At 31.9% G+C, this 20,593-nt stretch overlaps 1 protein-coding gene across 2 annotated transcripts; it reads right to left on the reverse strand.

The window, feature by feature from the left end:
- Positions 1 to 7,045: 7,045 nt before the first annotated feature.
- Positions 7,046 to 9,040, reverse strand: LOC105953616 (aquaporin PIP1-2). Of its 2 annotated transcripts, XM_012977291.2 has the most exons (4): positions 8,442 to 9,040; positions 7,880 to 8,175; positions 7,646 to 7,786; positions 7,046 to 7,496 (listed from the first exon to the last, which is right to left on the reverse strand). In XM_012977291.2, exons 1-4 carry the CDS (start codon positions 8,770 to 8,772, stop codon positions 7,404 to 7,406), a joined length of 861 nt encoding a protein of 286 aa, XP_012832745.1. In that variant the 5' UTR covers positions 8,773 to 9,040; the 3' UTR covers positions 7,046 to 7,403. The 2 variants fall into 2 exon arrangements, with proteins under 2 accessions (XP_012832745.1, XP_088675951.1); XM_088819825.1 differs by having other exon boundaries at positions 7,646 to 8,175; positions 8,442 to 8,997.
- Positions 9,041 to 20,593: the final 11,553 nt, after the last annotated feature.

The following is a 20,593-nucleotide window of genomic DNA, read 5'->3' on the forward strand; positions in this document are numbered from 1 at the left end:
CGATTAATCGTGAGGCAGTGCCTTACCAACTCGGATCCGATTCCCACATTTTACAACCTTGGAAATAAGTCCACTAGAAGAGTATTTCAAATGACTCCAAATGGGTAGTGATTGAAGTTCCCCATAAATGCTTAAAATACAACTAAAAGTAAGAGCTATGGATTTGAAATTCTTTGTCAAAACACTCAATCCAAACGTCTATAGATTTGTTATTAGTGAAAATCAAAATCTATCCTCCAAATCCATCCATCCAAATACAACCTTAAATAAATTAAAAGAAATTATCATGATAAATATTTATGCTTTTCATTGACTCAAACATTTGAAATATTTCTCTAATTTTCAAAAACATTAGAATTTATTTAAATGTTCATACAATATTTCGCTACCAAAAAAATTATGCTTCCTTACAAATATATGAAATTTTAGTTAGTTTTAATCCTTTTACGACTATTCAATTTGAATTTTAAAACTCGTGTATAACTTTATTTGTAAGTTGTACGATACAGCTTAAATTAGTCGAAAGTAAAATGAGAAAAGTACGTGTGGTACAAGTCCTATGTTTACTTTAATTTTCACCACAATCAAAATCAAATCTTAAGAAATTATGAAACATTAAAGTTGTAAGACTTAGGCATCGCTTTTCTAATGGAACTTGAATTAGTGCAATCAAATATCATATGACAAATTTATGATCAAACTAAAATCAGAGGATAAGATTATGTAACTATATGAAATCTCTATACCAAATTACCAACTTTAAAAACATGAATATTTTTTGTTTCTTAACATTTTGGTGCTTCCTATTATGCTCTATATAACAAAGTTATACCATAAATTAGTTAGGGTCAACTGTGTAATAACAAAAATGAGAATAATAAATTAACATAGCTTAATAATGTAGTTTAAATATCAAATTTATTTTCATGTGCTATATATATACTAAGGTGAGAGTTTTATTTTCTTTTTTATTGTACTTTTTTCTAATTGTTGAAATTTTTGATTTAATTTAATTTGTATAAAATTACATTTGGAGAGCTATCCAAGGATATCTTATAAGCATATATACGTAAAATTTTATTTTAAAATAAATCCCTTTATTTTAAGTTAAGAATTAGATACCTAATGTAGTTCCAAATTTTAAATTAGTTCTCATATAATTTTTATCACGTAAATTCCACAAATATGAAAATGTAATAATGTAAACTCAAACTAATTATTATTTATATTATGTTATATTAAAATTATAATAATCTTTTCATATGTTATAATTTATTTCGAAAGTCGAAGTTTATTTTCTTAAATTCTAAAATAAAATGTATTTCATACAAAACTCATATAGAGTTTTTCAGTGACATATCATAAACAAGTAAGTGAACGTTATGAGATTAATTAGGATTATTTAGAAATAACTAAATAAAATTAAAAATAAATATTGATAACCAATATATAAGAAATATGTCTAGAAATAAGATGAAATGGTTGTGAATTACTAGAATAAGTTAATACATCATAATGTATGTTACTTACTTTTTAGTAAAATAATTTTAATGTTAAGGACCTGTAAGTATACTACAAAACATGTTAAAAAGTGTTTTTTTTTCTTGGTTATTGTAATTATTTTTTTATACTTTAAATTTCAGCAATGCTTTTCGTTTAGAGTTACATTTCAAGAGTTTTCTAATGATCTTAATATTATAAGCATATATATGTAAAAAGTTATTTAAAATAAATTCTCTTGTTTTAAGTTCAGCATTAGATACCTAAATTAGTTTCAAATTTTAAATTAATTCTTATATAATTTTTATCACATAAATTCCACAAATATGAAAGTATAATAGTGTAAACTCAAACTAATTACTATCTACTAATACCAGTAATAATATTTATATTATGTTATATCAAAAGTTCGATCATCTTTTAATATATTATAATTTCTTTTAGAAGTCAAAGTTTATTTTCTTAAATTTTTAAAGAAAATTTATTTCATATAAAACTCATAATAGATTTTTTCAGTGACATATCATAACATGCAAGTGAACGTTCATGTAAAAGAAATTAGCTGATTATCAGAAACTTAATGTACTTTTCATTTTCAAATTGGTGAACTTTTCATTATAGATATCAAGTTAATTAAGCAATATTTAAAAATAATAAAATTAAATTAAAAATAAATATTTATATATAAGAAATATGTCTAGAAATAAGAAAAAATAGTTGTGAATGACTAAAATTGATTATAGATATTGAGGTTAAATAAATTCTTAAATTTTATTTGTTATCGTTATTTATACATTTTATGAGTATAAGTGATAACATGATTTAATTATAGTCTGATTATGTAAAAAAAACATAAAAAAGATCATAAGTAAATAAATGATAATTTATATTACTTATTTTTAGTAATACTAGAACATATGTTAAAAGTTGTATATATTTCTTTATTTTTTGCCATCGTAATTATTTTTATACATTAAATATCAACAATGTTTTTTCTTTAAAGTTACATTTCAAGAGTTTTTTAATCATCATAATAGCATATGTATATAAATAAGTAATAACATGTATTTTTAAATTAAGAGCTCCACGCTTAATGTATTTTTATTCTTTAGATGTAACAATTAGCCTTATTATATACTCCATATGTCCTATATTAGATGTCGTTTTTTGTGGTTGCATGTATATTAAGAAACTCAATAAATGCATAGATTATACCGAAAATAACATAGTAAATACTAAAATACCATTGTCATTAATTATTTTTCAGTTAACTAATTAAGAGCGACAAGGGACAAAATTAATAAAAATGCAATTAATGCTTTATTGGAACTCTAAAATGAGAAATAATTTGGGACACAAAAAACATCCCAAAAAGACAACTAATATTGGACAAAGCAAGTACTTAATAACTAGTCTTATTTATTTACTTAAGTAAATTTCATAAATATTATATTGTAACTCAAACATCAATATTAATAAAAGAATTTATGAAAATAAAGAAAAAAGTTAAGTAATAGACGTATCAAAACAATTTTAATTTTTGAGGTCAAAAAAAGAAAGTAAATATAAAGGTGTATACGTATAGTTAGACCGAAGGGAAGTCAATATAGTTACTCAACATTTGATCAGAGGTAAAAATATAATTTAAAAAAAAATGACCAAATGAGTTAAGTCTTAGCTACTATTCAAACTCAAGGGAGATATGCATTTTTCAATGTAGAGGCCGTCTAGCTGTAGTTACACCAAATAGCAGGGCCCTGATGTAGTAAATTTACGCTTTATTTAAGAAAATTGTTGGTAAATTTGACCAAGTAATCATAACATATGAGTAACACGAAATAATACTTAATTGTTTCAAACAATAATTATGCAAAACAATAATTATGCAGAGAAATTCAAGATAATTAAAACTATCAACTATCACAACAAAATAAGAGAAATTTTGATGTGAGCATTTTCCATGCATGAAATAATGTATAACAATTTATTTTAGTTTTATTCTTGTGGTTTTATACTCTTATTGATATCAATTTTAAAATAATTTTATTTCAATATATGTTTTGATACATAAGCAGAACACGAAGTTTTGTACTTATTTAATTTTATTTAAAAATATTCTTTTTGTAAATATAGTATGTAACTTTTATTAATTAATAATAAGTTATATATTAAATAAAATCATACGTAATTGCGTACAAGGCACGTGGTGCTTGCTAGTTAATACAAAAAGATTAAATGCAATTTTTTAATCTTGAAAATTATTCTCACTCTTTTTCTCAAACAAAAATGTGTTTGTTAAGCTTTTTGAATTGATTTAAAAATGTTTGGTGAACGAATTCAAAATGTTTCTCATTCCTTAAGACATGACCTGATTGCTAGAGTAACGAAAAATTTCACTAAGATACAAACAAACATTTAAGATAGTAAGATTACGTAAGCAATTCAAATTACGTGATATTGAGACAATAAGATTCAATGCATTTTCTTTTTACCATAATCCAAATAAAATCTTATAAATAATAAAACGTGAAAGTTGTTGAACTTGTCATTGTCTTTGTAATGCAACCTAAATAAGTCGAATCAATTTTTTTACGACAAAGTAAATAAGTCGAATCGACTTTTTTACGACAAAGTTATGATCGAATTAGGTTCAAGTATTAAAAATGCGTAATCTTACTATCAAATGTAGAAATATATATAGCAAAACTAACTGCATTCCCTTTGTTAGAGGTGGTAAAGGAGCTGAGCCGGCTCGTGAACTCGACGAGTTGACTCGACGAAATTTCGAACTCGAGCTCGATTATAGTTGTTAGACAGCTCGCGAAGCGGCTCATAAGCTTCTTATTTATTTATGTATTTTATTTTATATATTATACAATAAAAATATTGTTTTTTTTTTTTTTTTTTTGAGCTCTAGCTCGTTTAATAAATTAAGCTCATGCTCGAGCCAAAACAAATCAACTCGTCGAACTCGAGCTCAAGCACGTATAGTTGAGCTCGAGCTCGAGCCTTTTAAAATAGGCGACCTTGGCTCGTTCACACCCATGCCCTCTATAGTAAGTTATATTAGAGTCTCCAAAATCGATGCGCAAATTTAGGAAAAAATATGGACATTTTGAAAAGGCATTTAAAGTTGGAGACTCTTTAGAGCATCTCCAACCGGACACCATAACACCATTTTTTCATCTAATTTAGGTGTTTTTAGCCTCCCACCCAAAATTCCTATATCACCATTACACCTAAAATTATAGAGATTTGGTTTTAGCCTCCAACCGTGGTCAACCCCCATATCACCAAATACCCAAATCCTATTTTTCCACCAAATTTTTTGGTGAAGAAATTTTCATCTCCCACCGGTCCACCATTTTCCTATTTTTTCCACCAAATCCTATTTTTCCTACCAAATATAGAGGTGAAAATAGGATTTGCCGTAATTAACACCATTTTATTAAGTACCATATAAAATGACGATTTTAACTAATTGCACCCGATTACCAACTTATTATCATGTTTATCGTAAATACATTGGTATTAATTATTAAATTAGGTTTTAAAATATAAATACATTTGTTATTATTAACAAAACATTAACTCTAAAAATATAAATATGCTTATTTTTAATTAATTTGTTTATTTTGTTGGTATCAATGTTTATTAGTTCATTTCTTTAATTGATATTAATAAAATACGCTAATTGCTTAACTAATACGCTAAATGCTTAACTAATATGCTAATTGCTATTAATAAAATACAATAAGCAACAATAGAATGATTAATACTTCTGCTGATTCATTTGACCAATATTTTCGCATTGGTGAGTCAACTCTAATCGAATTTGTTAAACAATTTTGCCGCGATATCGTCACGGTATTTGGGGAGATTTATTTGAGAAAGCCAAATGCGGAAGACATTGTAAAGTTGTTACAGGTTGCAGAATCTCGTGGTTTGCCTGGAATGTTGGGGAGCCTAGATTGCATGCACTGGGAGTGGAAGAATTGCCCAACAGCTCATGCAGGGGCATACCGTGGACGCAACAAAAAGTGCACTATCATACTTGAAGCAGTCGCGTCATATGATACTTGGATATGGCATGCATTTTTTGGCCTCCCAGGTACAAATAACGATATTAATGTCCTACAAAAATCAACTCTGTTTCAAGCACTGACCAATGGTACATCTGCACCAGCTAATTATTCGATCAAAGGTAAGAACTATAATGTTGGTTATTATTTGGCTGATAGTATTTATCCTAAATGGTCAACTTTAGTACAAGCCATTAGTGTACCCAAATGTGCCGAAGAGAAATATTTTGTACAAAAACATGAATCGTATCGCAAAGATGTGGAACGGACATTTGGAGTTCTTCAAGCTCGATTTGCAATTATTAGAGGAGTGGCTCGATTCTGGAAGAAAGGAGACTTACACGAAGTCATGTTTGCATGCATTATTCTGCACAATATGATAGTTGAGGAAGAACGCAGTGGATATAGAAACGCTTATATTTTTTATGATACTCAATTTCCCACAAACCTTGACTATGAAAGTTCGTCCTCTATCCCGCCTGTTGAGCTTTTGAGAGATTTTAATAATACGGAATATGTTAGTTTTCTTGGTCGACATCGAAATCTGATAAATCAAGGAAAACACAATGAATTAAGAAGGAGACTGGTAGCACACTTGTGGGATAAACGTGCTCAAATCGGTGATGTTGAAGATTATGATGGTGATGATGATGATAATAATGGTGAATGAGATTTTTTTTATGATTTCAAATTGATTTATGTTGTAATATTTTATTTATGCAATAATTTATGAGATTATTGTTTATGTATGATTTTATTATATTTAAAATAATTTGAGTTCATGTTATTTCATGTTTAGACAATTTTTTAAGATTAATAACATAATTTTTAAATTATTTAGTTGAGAAAATTTATTACTTAGCATTGGTTCTATAATTAATATTTAGGAAATAAAATATTATAAAATTACGATTAACATTAGATTTATAGTTTTGGGGTATATATGGTGAAATGCCATTGGAGACCAAACCAAATTCCATTTCCTATAAGTGGTGAAATGGTGAAATATTATTATTTTAATATTTGGTCTAAATTTTAGTGATACCCATTGGAGACCAAAACCACCATTTTTCCACTAAAAATGGTGGAAGAGTAAAATGGTGTGATACCGGTGGGAGATGAACCCATTTTTTCACCACCATAAATAGGATTTGGTGAAAAAATGGCGAAACCGGTTGGAGATGCTCTTAGAACCCCTACAATTGGTCTTGCATTTTTTTTTTTTTGGTTTCTAAATTATGGATCCTCAAAGAGTTTGAAGGCTCTGTTGAATATGCCCTTATAAATTTGCAAACTCGTGTTTATCTACATTACATCTCACGGTTTACATGATCCGCAATTCCGCAAGCATGCACGTGCGAGGCCTAAAAAGGGACCCACCATATTAATAATGCATTATGCATGTAATGAAACTATAAGCTGCAGTAAGCATGAAAAAGGAGGAACACAACACCAGGGTAGGGTTTGGCCGGTTGAGCTCTATTATTATTAAGACAACCTTATCATTCAATTCCACATCACAAAAGGGAAAATTACAAAACGACACATAAAAGCCAACCTACTTGTTGTTGGACAACATACGAAAAGCTGAGCTGGGCTTTGATCGAATAATAATTACTAAAAAGCCCCTCTGTTTTTCTTATGATCACATAATTCATAATTGACATCTAACAAACACATTGACATACATACATACAACAAACCAAACAAAACATAACACATTAATTAATAAAAAAAATAAAAAGACAAGATGAGCAGTTATTTTTGTCTTAATCTTCATCTTCACCTTCCCATGTGGTTAAGAAGATGGATAAGATGTTCTCACTTGGATTTGAATGGGATTGCTCTTATGACAACCTGGTGGTACAGTGCTGCAAGTGCTGCCCCAATGAATGGTCCTACCCAGAACACCCACTGCATTTTCACACATATCATTTCAGATACTAAGATCAAACAATATTTACACATAACTGCTCTAATTATTTTGTAATTTAGGCCTTTACGTTAAATTAAATATATATACCGGAGCACTAAGTCAAGAAAAGTCGAGAAGTTTAGCTTACATGATCATCCCAAGCATGGCTCTTGTTGTAGATGATAGCTGCTCCAAGACTCCTTGCTGGGTTAATACCGGTCCCCGTAATCGGAATGGTCGCCAAGTGCACCAAGAACACCGCAAACCCAATCGGCAACGGTGCCAATATCTGCAAAAAAGACAAATATGGAAAGTTAGTCTTGAAATAAAATGCGAAACACAATTTAAATTTCAAGAAAAAGGTGAGAAGATTAGTACTGACAGGAACGTGGGAGTCTCTAGCGCTCCGTTTGGCGTCGGTGGCGGAGAAGACGGTGTAGACAAGAACGAAAGTGCCGATGATTTCGGCACCAAGGCCAGAGCCCTTTGTGTAGCCATGAGCCACGGTATTAGCACCACCACCTTTGGTCATGTAGAGGGTTTCGCCGAACCCTTTGACCACGCCAGCACCACAGATAGCTCCTAGGCATTGCATCACTATGTAGAACACTGCCCTTGTCAACGACAATTTCCTCGCCAAGAACAGCCCGAATGTTACTGCTGGATTTATGTGTCCACCTGCGCCACATAGATCCATCAATTTTCCTATTTTTCTTTAATTTTATATATACATTTTTTATTTTATTTTTTCTCAAAGAAATACACAATTTCTGCAGCAGTAACATGGATCTGGTAAAAACAATTAATCATGAATTAAATTATTTGAATTTCAAAGTTAATTAATTAGTATCTGGGACAAAATTAGCTAGTTCTAAAAATGAGAAAATATATAAATTAAAAAGGGTGAAAACTAGAGAAACCCTAGGAGTCGGAGATTCAAATACCAGAAATTCCGGCGGTGCAGTAAACGAGGGCGAAGATCATGCCGCCGAAAGCCCAAGCAATGCCTTGAATTCCGACGGTGGAGCATTTGGAGTCAGATTTGCTGACGCCCATAACAGTCAAAATGGTGATGTAAAGGAAGAGGAAAGTGGCGACAAATTCAGCAATGCCGGCTCTGTAAAAGGACCAGGAGGTGAGCTCGCCGGGCTCGAAGAGCGGCGCCGGCGGTGGCTCCTTGTAGTCCTTGTCCTGGCTCTGCGCCGCCGTACCAATCGGCTGCCTCTCCGAGTACTTGTTCGCTCCAACCCTAACATCCTCCTCTTTGCTCTCCATCTTCTTCTTCTTCTTCTCTCACAGTTTGAAAATTTAAGAAAAAAAAATGGTGTGCGCTATTGTATGTAGAAGTGTTTGTCTGCTAAGTTTGATGGTTAAATGCAAGTGGAAAATGGGTGTTATATATACACGAATAGTGGGAGGGGGTGGGGCCCACTGACCTCCATTGATGACTTAATTTCTTCATTATTATACAACCGACCCTCTAATCATTCAAGTTTTTTTTTTTTGTTTTTTCATTTTTTTTATGGGGAAATAATAGTAAGTACTCCCTCTGTCCCATATTATATGTCTTTTTAGAGAGTTTTTTTTGTCCCAAATTATTTGTCATTTTAGATTTTCAATGCATTATTAATTGCACTATTTTCAATTTTACCCTTTATCACTCCTAATTAGTTAGTTGTAAAACAATTAATGTCAAGGATATATTAGTATTTTCCTATGTTTTTTACTATAATCTATACACATTTATTGATTTTCTTAATATGTGTGAAACAACCCAAAACGTCACTTAAATTGGGACGGAGGGAGTAGTATATTTCTTGAATGTTCGATTTTGAATTTAGTTGGGTTGGTGAAAACGATGTTGGATGTGGGTCGGCTGGTGAGATCTAGCTGGCAAAATGAGGTCCATGTGTGTGTGTAACGTTCACTTGTGTGTGATAATGAAATGAACAATGAGTTGTTACTGTTTACATTACAAAACAAATATATATTTGAACACATCCAAAAGGACTAATAGAGATAAATATTGGGTAATTTAAGGTCACCGCTGAGGGTAAAGTTAGATTACGAGAAAATCTCTTATGTTTCGATTACAACCATATACTCAACTATTAATTTTCGTACACGTCTATTCTTGATGTGTTAAATTTAGTGTTATCTTCTGGATTATGTGGAATATTCTCTGATTTGTACTCGTTGTATCTCATTCGAGCTCCTCCATTTTGAAATAAGATGATCATAAGATGTGTCTCTTGACTTATAAATATCAAATTGTGGTGCATCAAAAACTGTATTTTTATACAAAACTAGTACAATCTAGACAACATTCAACTAAATTTAAATGATTTTGTTGAACTTGATACCATAAAGGTGGAAATGTAAAAAAAATTATAGTTGAAGGGTGGTTGTAATTACTCGAATATAAGATTCATAATTTGGCATTATCTCATGAGGTGGCAGTAATTTAATCTAAAATATAATCTATAATGAAGTTTTATGTATTTGGTGTTTGTAATAACTTTTAAAAAGATGTTGTGAGCATATTTTTCTTCATATAATCTATTTTTGGGCATGCTCTATTATATATTCGATGAATTTTATTATATCATATCTTATCATAATTAATACATAATATTATATATATTCATATGTATACGTGTGTGATTGTATATATAAATAAAATGTCAAAAAACCTTGTGTGTTTTAATTGTTTGTGAATGCAATTTTTACTTTTACTTTTAAAATAAGTTAACCTAAAGTATATAATCTTAAAAACATATTTCCAATAGCTTTTTATGAGCTTATAGATGTGTTTCATATTTGCCCTTTTAATTATTATATCGAAAGATTTGAAATAAATGCAAATTAAAAGATAAAAAAAAATTCCAAATGGGAACATATTTGAAATCAACCACAATTACTAAAAAGAGAAATTGAAAATGGGATCTTGAATTTGAAATTTATTGTCGAATAACTCATTCCAAATAAATTTGTATTATTATGAATTTTGAATCTCTCCCTCAAATGGGCACCATCCAAGTGCACCCGAGGAAAATGACAGAACTATCATCAGTAAAAAATTCAAATTACAAAGATACCCTAATAGTTACCCTAGCTATAATAACATCGACCATTGGCCACATTTCGACTTTATAAATTATAGTTGGCACTTGGCAAGGGAACAAACACACAATACTACTTGATTTGGACTCAGTAAATTTCGTTCTCATGCAATAGTTAAAAAACCACACAAATATATAGATCACATTTGCTAGGTTAATTATGTGCAACAAATTTCGACCTAAAAATTGTTGTTAAGATTAAGGTCTGAACTCGAATCAACTGGCACCACATTATCTTCCTCCACCGACTAAGTCATGTTTATATTTTTACTGTTGAGGCTATAGTTTTCTGCTCTCGTTATTTAAAAGGGCAAATGGCAAAAAGACCCAGTACATGGGACTTAAATGCATTTTGGTCCACAAAAAAAACAGTCTCTCAATTAAGCCCATCCCCATGTCTTTAGTCTAAAATACCCTCAATAATATAATTCTTATCAATTCCACCCATTATACTCTAACTTCCTTAATATTGACCCCAAATTTAAACAAATATATCACATTAACCCCCAAAACTTTTTTTTTTCAGAAAATAATTTTTTTTCTGAAATGTTTTTTTTCCGGCCAGATTCCGCCGTTGACTTTTTTTTTTTTTTTTGAATTGTTTTTCTTAGACAATTAATTAATATTACTGTCTTGGCTACTAAATTACTGTCTCAGACAGTAATATTACTGTTTGGGACAGTAATATTATGAATATTATTTTTCCGAACAGTAATATTATTAATATTATTGTCTAAGACAGTTAAATTACTGTTGGAGACAGTAATTTAACATCCAAGGCAGTAATATTAATTAAAACAATATTTTTAAGGAAAAAAAAGTCAATTAACAGTTAAATTACTGTCTCCGACAGTTAAATAACTGCCGGAGACAGTAATTTAGCAACGAATACAGTAATATTAATTAAAAATATTTTTTTTAAGAATAAAAAAGTCAATTAACAGTTAAATTACTGTCTCCGACAGTTAAATATCTGCTGGAGACAGTAATTTAGCAACGAATACAGTAATATTAATTAAAATATTTTTGAAGAAAAAAAAAAGTCAGTTAACAACCCGGCGGTCAACGCCGGAGACCCGGCGGTCAACGGCAGTTGACCGACCCAAAAAAAATTTCAGGAAAAAACAAATTTCAAAAAAAAAAAAAAAAAAGAGTCAATACCGGAGACCGCCCGGTGGTGGCGAGTCAAAATTGGGGTCAAAATTGAAATTAGGGTTAAAATTGGTTAATTGATGAAATTGGGCTAAATTTGGGTGTAAATAATGAAATTGGAGTTAAATTGGGTTTCAATGAATTGGGGGTAATTTTGGTATATATAAAAGGATTTTCCTTATTTGCAAATAAGTTTGAATGGGTTGGATTTATTTGAAAGACAAAAAAGTTGGATGTCCCTCTTTTAATTAAGTGCCCTTGTCATGGGCCTATTTGCCATTACCCCTATTTAAAAAGTGTAAAGTATATATACATTTAAATCATTATCTTGGAGATGAAATATATGAAGGATGTATTTCAATTCCATATTAATAAATGCATTGAGTTTAATTGTTTGGATTATGTCATTTCACAAGGAATTTCAAATCCATCCATAACGCTCTCGCATTTAATTCTTTTTTAGGCAATTCTAGTGAATTTCAAACTCATATAGCTTCTCACAAGAAATCATTTTATTAAAGGGGTAATATGCCTCACACCCCTCAAACCAAATTTAATTAAATATAAGTGACTAACTTAAATAAAATATTTTAATTACATCCCTATTTTAAAATAAAAATTGATACACATCATTTGATTTTTATTTAACCAAAAAATATCCTTACAATACCTAATAAAAGTCACGTGTCTTTTTTTTTCTTATTTCTTTCTCTCTTTTCCCCCTCTCTTTCTCACGCCGCTCGACATCGCCGCTCAACATATTCACGTTCTGGTTCGTTCTCTCTCTCTCTCACCCCCCCCCCCCCCCACCCTCCTTTTTTTTCTTTTCAATTATAGTGAAATGATGAAAGTTATGATGGTGGTTATGATAGATGGCGGCGGTTATGGTAGGCGACGACGACTATGGCGACGCTCGGTGTAGGGGTTGCATCGGGAGGCTCTATGATGGCAGGCTCGTTGTTTGCTTGCAACCAACAGGGATGGATCGTGAAGGTGGGTCTGGGTGTGGGGGGATGGAGAGGGGGAGTAGTGGTTGTGGTGGTGCTGGCGGCGGATCGGATTTAGGGTTTGTTAGGGAAAATTTAAGATTTTTTTATTTAGATGTCTACAGATGTCTATGAATGTCTATGGGTGTCTATGGTGTCTGACGGCTAGGGTTGAAAGGAGTTAGGGTTTCAATATGTCTTTGGGTTACTACGGATTACTACGGTTTCTGTAGATGTCTGCGACAAAAAAATAGAAAAAATACGAAAAAATACGAAAAAATGAAAAAAAAAACATAATTTTTAATTTTATGTAGAAAAGGAGAAAAATAGATTTTTACATAATGAAAAAATATGAAAAAAAAAACAAAAAAAACGTGTTCCACGAAAAATTAAAAAAGAATGGTATATGCAAACTTAAAAATGTTAAATAATACCATAGTTCATCATAGTATATTTATAATCTGCTGTAATTATGAATTTGTGAGTAGAAGGGCATTGTAATTATGAATTTGTGAGTAGAAGGACATTTTTGGAATAAATTTAATAAAGGATGTGAAGCAAATTTTAGTTAGACTTGTCATTTAGTTCTAATACGGTTTGTCACCAGGGACTTATATCTTAAGACCCCTTTATTAAATTATCTACTTCATAATAAACTGATATCGAAGTTGTTCATTTCAATTCAAATCATTCAATCCAAATACCTCAAGGATTGTAAGTGTTATTTGCAATTGATTCCATGTGTAGTTGTATTATAAAGTCAATCATCGATTTAGCGCGGGAAACTTAATGAGTTATAATTCCATGTAGTTATTATGAGGTTTTAATGTTGATTGAATTCAACAAGGACCGAGTACGAAACGAACTAGATGGCAATAATGTAAATAATAATGTACAATAATCTACGAATATAATAAATACATCATGTTTGGTCTGGGATCTCAGATAAAACCCTTACAATATTGGATCTTCACACACACACACACACATATATATATGGGGTCATTAGCAATACACCCCTTGAAAGACTTTTATTTAATTTTATGCGGAAAACCTTAATCACAGAATCTTGAAATCAAATTCATCTTAAGAATATAATCACGTAATAGAGATTATCGACATACCGTTCGCCATGGATTTCGATAGAGATGATGAACGATAGCAATCTACAAGCTGAGCCTAGCCAGACCTCCTTCGAATCTCCTTGTGAGAACTTTATTCGTAGCACACCTTCTTCTCTCTATCTCTCTAATATCACGACTCACTAAGTATTTCTGTAAGTGATGGAATTCTCAATTGTGTCTGATGGTTGAGGAGAAGAGCTGTGGATTTCTTTTATAGACGAGAGAAGAGGGCCACGATTGATTTGTAACGGCAGAAGACAAATCCCACCCATCATGGTATTTTATTGCCTTCAACGTTACAAATCAATTACCATAAAATCACCTTAATACCATGATTTGAATTACCCACAATTTAATTAATTAAAATAAAGATTAGTGGACCAACATTAAAAACGTTTTAAATCGTAAACTAACATTCTCCCACTTGGTCCACTGAATCGATTAAGAAAAATAAGTTTAAAAAATATTTGACTCGGTGGGTTCTTCATACAAAACATTTGACACGTGATCACGATTTTAAAAGAAAATTAAGGTGATTACCATAATAGGTAAGTAGAGTACTTTAATACTAGAACTAGTTTGAGTTATTAATGTGAATCATAGCGGTTATATGATTCATTCATCATATTCCCTTCTATGTATCACGCCACTAATAACCCTTACTATTCTAATCCATAATAGCCCCTTTAATTTTGTCTTGTTAGGACAAACCCTGTTAAATCCAAATATAATATGTGCACACATAATTGGAAACAGGAAAACAGAAACATTTCATTAAATAAATTAAGTGTCAATTACATAATCATAACTCATTAAATCATGGATTGCTCAAAAGACCCATTCTAATAACATGTTCCTCATATGTCTTTATAGGCAACCCCTTGGTTAATGGATCAGCAACCATAAGAGTTGTACTTAAATTTTCTATTGACACTTGTTGTTTCTGGACTCTTTCTTTAACAACCAAGTACTTAAGATCCATGTGCTTGGATCCACTTGAATACTTTCCATTCTTAGAGAAGAAAACGGCTGCGGTGTTATCACAATATATCTTCAAAGGCTTAGCAATTGAGTCAACAGCCTTAAGCCCTAAGATAAAATTTCGCAACCACAGTGCATGACTCGAGGCCTCAAAACATGCTACAAACTCAGCCTCCATTGTGGAAGAAGCAATAATACTTTGCTTTACGCTCTTCCAAGAGATTGCTCCACCAGCTAGTAGAAATACAAAGCCCGATGTGGACTTTCTACTATCTACACAACCAGCAAAATCGGAGTCTGAATAACCAATAACCTCTAGTTGGTCCGATCTCCTATAAGTAAGCATGTAATCCTTTGTTCCTTGAAGATACCTCATAACCTTCTTTGCTGCTTTCCAATGATCTATTCCCGGATTACTTTGATATCTACCAAGTACTCCCACTGCATAACTAATATCTGGTCTAGTACACGTCTGTGCATACATCAAACTTCCGACTGCTGATGCATATGGAATCAATTTCATTTTCTCCTTTTCCAAATCATTCTTTGGACACTGCTTTTCACTTAATTTATCACCTTTCGTGATAGGAGCATTAATGGCTGAACAAAACTGCATATTAAATCTTTCAAGAACTCGATTGATATATCCTTTCTGAGACAAGCCTAACAATCCTCGAGATCGATCTCTAAAGATCTCTATCCCAATGACATAATTTGCCTCGCCCATATCAACCATCTTAAAATTCTTGGAAAGATAATTCTTAGTTTCGTGAAGCAAACCAAGATCACTACTTGCTAGTAAAATATCATCCACATACAAGACTAAAAATATAAACTTGCTCCCACTGACCTTTAGATATATACACTGGTCAACAGTGTTTTCCTTAAATCCAAAGGAAGTAATGGTATCATTGAATTTTATATACCATTGTCTAGAAGCTTGTTTAAGTCCATATATGGATTTCTTTAATTGACAAGCCAAGTGTTCCTTTCCTTGTTTTGCAAATCCTTCAGGCTGGTCCATATAGATATCTTCATCTAAATCCCCACTCAGAAAAGCGGTTTTCACGTCCATTTGGTGCAACTCCAAATCATAATGAGCTACAAGAGCCATAACGATTCTAAGAGAGTCTTTCTTAGATACTGGAGAGAAAGTTTCTCTATAATCAATGCCTTCCTTTTGAGTGAAACCTTTGGCTACTAGTCTAGCTTTAAATCTTTCGATATTGCCTTTAGAGTCACGTTTGGTCTTGAAGACCCATCTACAACTGACTTTCTTACTGTTATTAGGCAATTCGACAAGATCCCAGACACAATTATAGTCCATTGATTTCAACTCTTCATTCATAGCATCAATCCATTTACTAGAATCTTTACTTTTCATGGCTTGTGAATATGAAACTGGATCATTTTGAATACCAATATCAAAATCAGATTCTTGTAGATACACCACATAATCATCGGATATGGCAGATTTCCTTTCCCTTTGAGATTTCCTCAAAGCTACCGGTTGTGGTGATTCTACAATATTGCCAATGATGACATCTTCATGGAGTGGTGAATCATTTGTTTCAAGTATAGGTTGAAGATTATCTTTATCTTGAGAGAAATAAGATGGTAAAATATCCATCCTAATTTCCTCAAGTTCTACCTTTCTTGATTCAACACTCCCACTAACTTCGCCATTCTCTAAGAATTTGGCGTTTCCAGTTTCAACAATCCTCGTAGTATGGTTAGGACAATAAAATCTGTACCCTTTAGACTTTAGTGGATAACCAATAAAATATCCAGAAATTGTTCTAGGGTCCAATTTCTTTTCATTTGGATTGTATATTCTAGCCTCTGCTGGACAACCCCAAACATGTAAATGTCTTAAACTAGGTTTCCTACCAGTCCACAACTCGTAAGGAGTTGTTGGGACTGCCTTACTGGGAACCCGGTTTAAGATATACATAGCGGTTTTCAAGGCTTCATTCCAAAATGAAATGGGTACAGTTGAATTACTTAACATACTCCTAACCATATCCATGAGAGTACGATTACGACGTTCAGCAACTCCATTCTGCTGTGGTGTTCCAGGCATTGTGTATTGAGCACAAATACCACGCTTTTCTAATAATTTAGCAAATGGGCCAGGATTTTGTCCCGACTCATCATATCTACCATAGTATTCCCCACCCCGATCTGATCGTATAACTTTAATTTTTCTATCTAATTGTCTTTCGACTTCCGTAACAAACACCTCAAGCATGTCAACGGCTTGAGATTTTTCATGAATTAGATAGAGATAACCATAACGAGATAGATCATCAATAAAGGTGATAAAATACTTTTCTCCACTAAAACATGGAATAGGTAGCGAGCAGATATCTGTATGGATTAACTCAAGAAGCTCTTTACTTCTTGTGGCACCCCTTTTATTGTGTTTGGTTTCCTTACCCTTAATGCAATCAACACACATTTGAAAATCAGTAAAGTCTAGATTTTCCAAAATTCCAGTTTTTACCAATCTTTCGATTCTTTCCTTGGAGATATGCCCCAATCGTTTATGCCACAAGATAGAAGAATTTTCGTTATTTAGGCTTCGCTTTACGCCAACTTCCGAATGAGTGGTTAATAATGATTGTTCAAACTCATGATTCAAAGATATTTTATATAAACTATCACATAAAATACCGGAACCAATTATTATTGAATTAAACATAAAACTGAGTTTTCCACAACCAATTAAAGCTGAATAACCACAAACATCCAGTTTTGACAAAGAAACCAAATTCCTAGAAAACGAAGGTACATAAAAAGTGTTTTCAAGATCCATCTTGTGACCCGTCTCTAATATGAGGCGATAAGTGCCAACAAACGCCACTTTAGATTTGAGACGGTTCCCCATATAGATGTACTTTTCACTTTCCTCCGGTTTCCGAGTTGTAAGGAATCCCTGTAATGAATTTGTGATATGAGTTGTAGCACCAGAATCAAGCCACCAAGTGTAAGAAGGAACTTCAATAAGATTTGATTAATAACATACAAAAGAAAGATGAATACCTTTCTTTTCGAACCAAGCCTTTCGTTTCTCACAATCCTTCTTTACATGTCCCTTCTTGTTACAAAAGTAACAGGTGACAACAAAAGCCTTTCCATGACCCTGACTACTTTCACCAGGTTCATATCTTTTGTTTGGTGCGAATTTCTTTCCACTCTTCACAAATTTCCCTTTCTTTTTCATACTTCCATGAGTTACAGCCAATGCAAAGTGATTTCTTTCTTGCTTTAATCTCACTTCCTCTTGAATACACATACTAGTCAGCTCATTCAAATTCCACTTATCTTTTTGAGTATTATAGTGGATTTTGAATGGGCCGAACTTTGATGGAAGTGAGTTAAGGATAAATTGCACAAGGAAGGATTCTTCCACTTTCATGCCAAGAGCTCCAAGTTTGGCAGCCTTATCAGTCATATTCAGGATGTGTTCCTGAATTCCCTTATCACCACCATATTTCATGGTAGTCAATTCAGCCATGAGTGTCCCTGCTAACGACTTGTCCGCTGATTTAAAGCGTTCTTTAATAGCCGTTAACAGTTCCATAGCATTGTCAACCTCGGGAAGGGAAGTCTTAATGTTATTAGCAACAGTCATTCTAATAAGCATAAGACTAAGCCTATTGGACTTGGTCCAGGCTTCAATTAGGCTAACTTCTTCCTCACTGTTAGCATCCGTTATTTCCCCAGGTTTTTCAGTAAGCAATGCTAGGTCCAAATCCATAACACCCAAGGTGAATTGAATTTGTTCATACCATTCGGAGAAATTTGACCCACTGAGAGTCTTAATACCAGAAGCATGCGAGTACAATGAAGTAGGAATAGCAACTGAAATAAATATAGCAAATATATAAGGTAAAGATAAAAGGATGCTCACATAAGACCTTGAGTCAAATAAGATGAACTATCGATATCACTACAAGTTCGCCTTTGGGTGAAATACAGCATACCTATTGTTCACTCTATGTTGGTGTAAATGATCTTTTATAACACCTAAGTAGGGTCTAACATAATTCGTCTCACTCGTCAATTATTCATGTTACCTTTAGGTAAACAATTCTAATTGCTAAGCAATACAAATTATGATACCCTACCCAGTTCATAATTAATTAAAATCGACTATCCTTTGAGCTAGTCTCAATTTCTTAATTATGACTGCAATTTGAGAATATTATAATCTTTAATATCATGTAAATGATTAAACTTTCATATAGTTCTTATATTTATTAGATTTACTAATCTAGGTCACTTTAGCAACTACAAGAATAGTAAATTTCATAAATATAAAACTAATAATATTCTCGTCATTTTGATTTAAGTGATAAAAGACACAGACATATAATTACCCCACACACGTATCACGTGTCAATTATACAACAACATGTACAATTTATAAAATAATGACAGAGACACAATTTTGCAATATATTCATGTACTTCAAAAAATGTATCCATACAGAATAATTCAATTACGTATAATTGCATACAATGCATGTATGATGCCGTAACATATAAAACCCAGTCAGGGTTAAAATTTTTTTTTTTTTTTTTTTTTAAATATACTTTTCATGTGTGCGTGCAGTATCACGTGTGTGTGTACAGTATTACATCCACAGTACAAACCATTGATTTTCCCGAGAAATTTTTTTTTTTTTTTTAAAACACCCAAATCGAACATATTTTAATAAATTAAATGAAAAATATACATTAGTCAAGCAATTCAGAGAAAAGTCTCTGACACGTTCATCAAAAGATCAATTCGTGGAAAAGTTGTGTTTTGCAGAAGACTATTCCAAATAATAATCCAATAGATTACAAATATCAAGGGTACAGATAACTACACAAAATTTATCAGTTATCAAAACACATATATAAATCAATATCGTTTATTAATTAATTTATAATCAGACAACAAAACAATTATTTTATCGCAAAATTTAAAGCCACGAAATCATACAGCCGTTAGAAGAACATATAACAAATTTGAGTTCCAAGATGAATCGATTTCAAAACCCTGCTCTGATACCAATTGAAAGACTTTTATTTAATTTTATGCGGAAAACCTTAATCACAGAATCTTGAAATCAAATTCATCTTAAGAATATAATCACGTAATAGAGATTATCGACATACCGTTCGCCATGGATTTCGATAGAGATGATGAACGATAGCAATCTACAAGCTGAGCCTAGCCAGACCTCCTTCGAATCTCCTTGTGAGAACTTTATTCGTAGCACACCTTCTTCTCTCTATCTCTCTAATATCACGACTCACTAAGTATTTCTGTAAGTGATGGAATTCTCAATTGTGTCTGATGGTTGAGGAGAAGAGCTGTGGATTTCTTTTATAGACGAGAGAAGAGGGCCACGATTGATTTGTAACGGCAGAAGACAAATCCCACCCATCATGGTATTTTATTGCCTTCAACGTTACAAATCAATTACCATAAAATCACCTTAATACCATGATTTGAATTACCCACAATTTAATTAATTAAAATAAAGATTAGTGGACCAAAATTAAAAACGTTTTAAAACGTAAACTAACACCCCTCCTATAGATAAAAACTAGTGATAAGTCCATGCCCTAAATCTTCCTTTGTGAAAACCCCCTAAAATATTTAATTCCCATCTTACCCCTCTAGTAGCATCTCACGTTTATTTTTTATTTTATATATTATTTTCAAAATCCCT

Source organism: Erythranthe guttata, chromosome 6 (genome assembly GCF_056151865.1).
Source record: "Erythranthe guttata isolate IM_541 chromosome 6, IM_541, whole genome shotgun sequence".
NCBI lineage: Eukaryota > Viridiplantae > Streptophyta > Magnoliopsida > Lamiales > Phrymaceae > Erythranthe > Erythranthe guttata.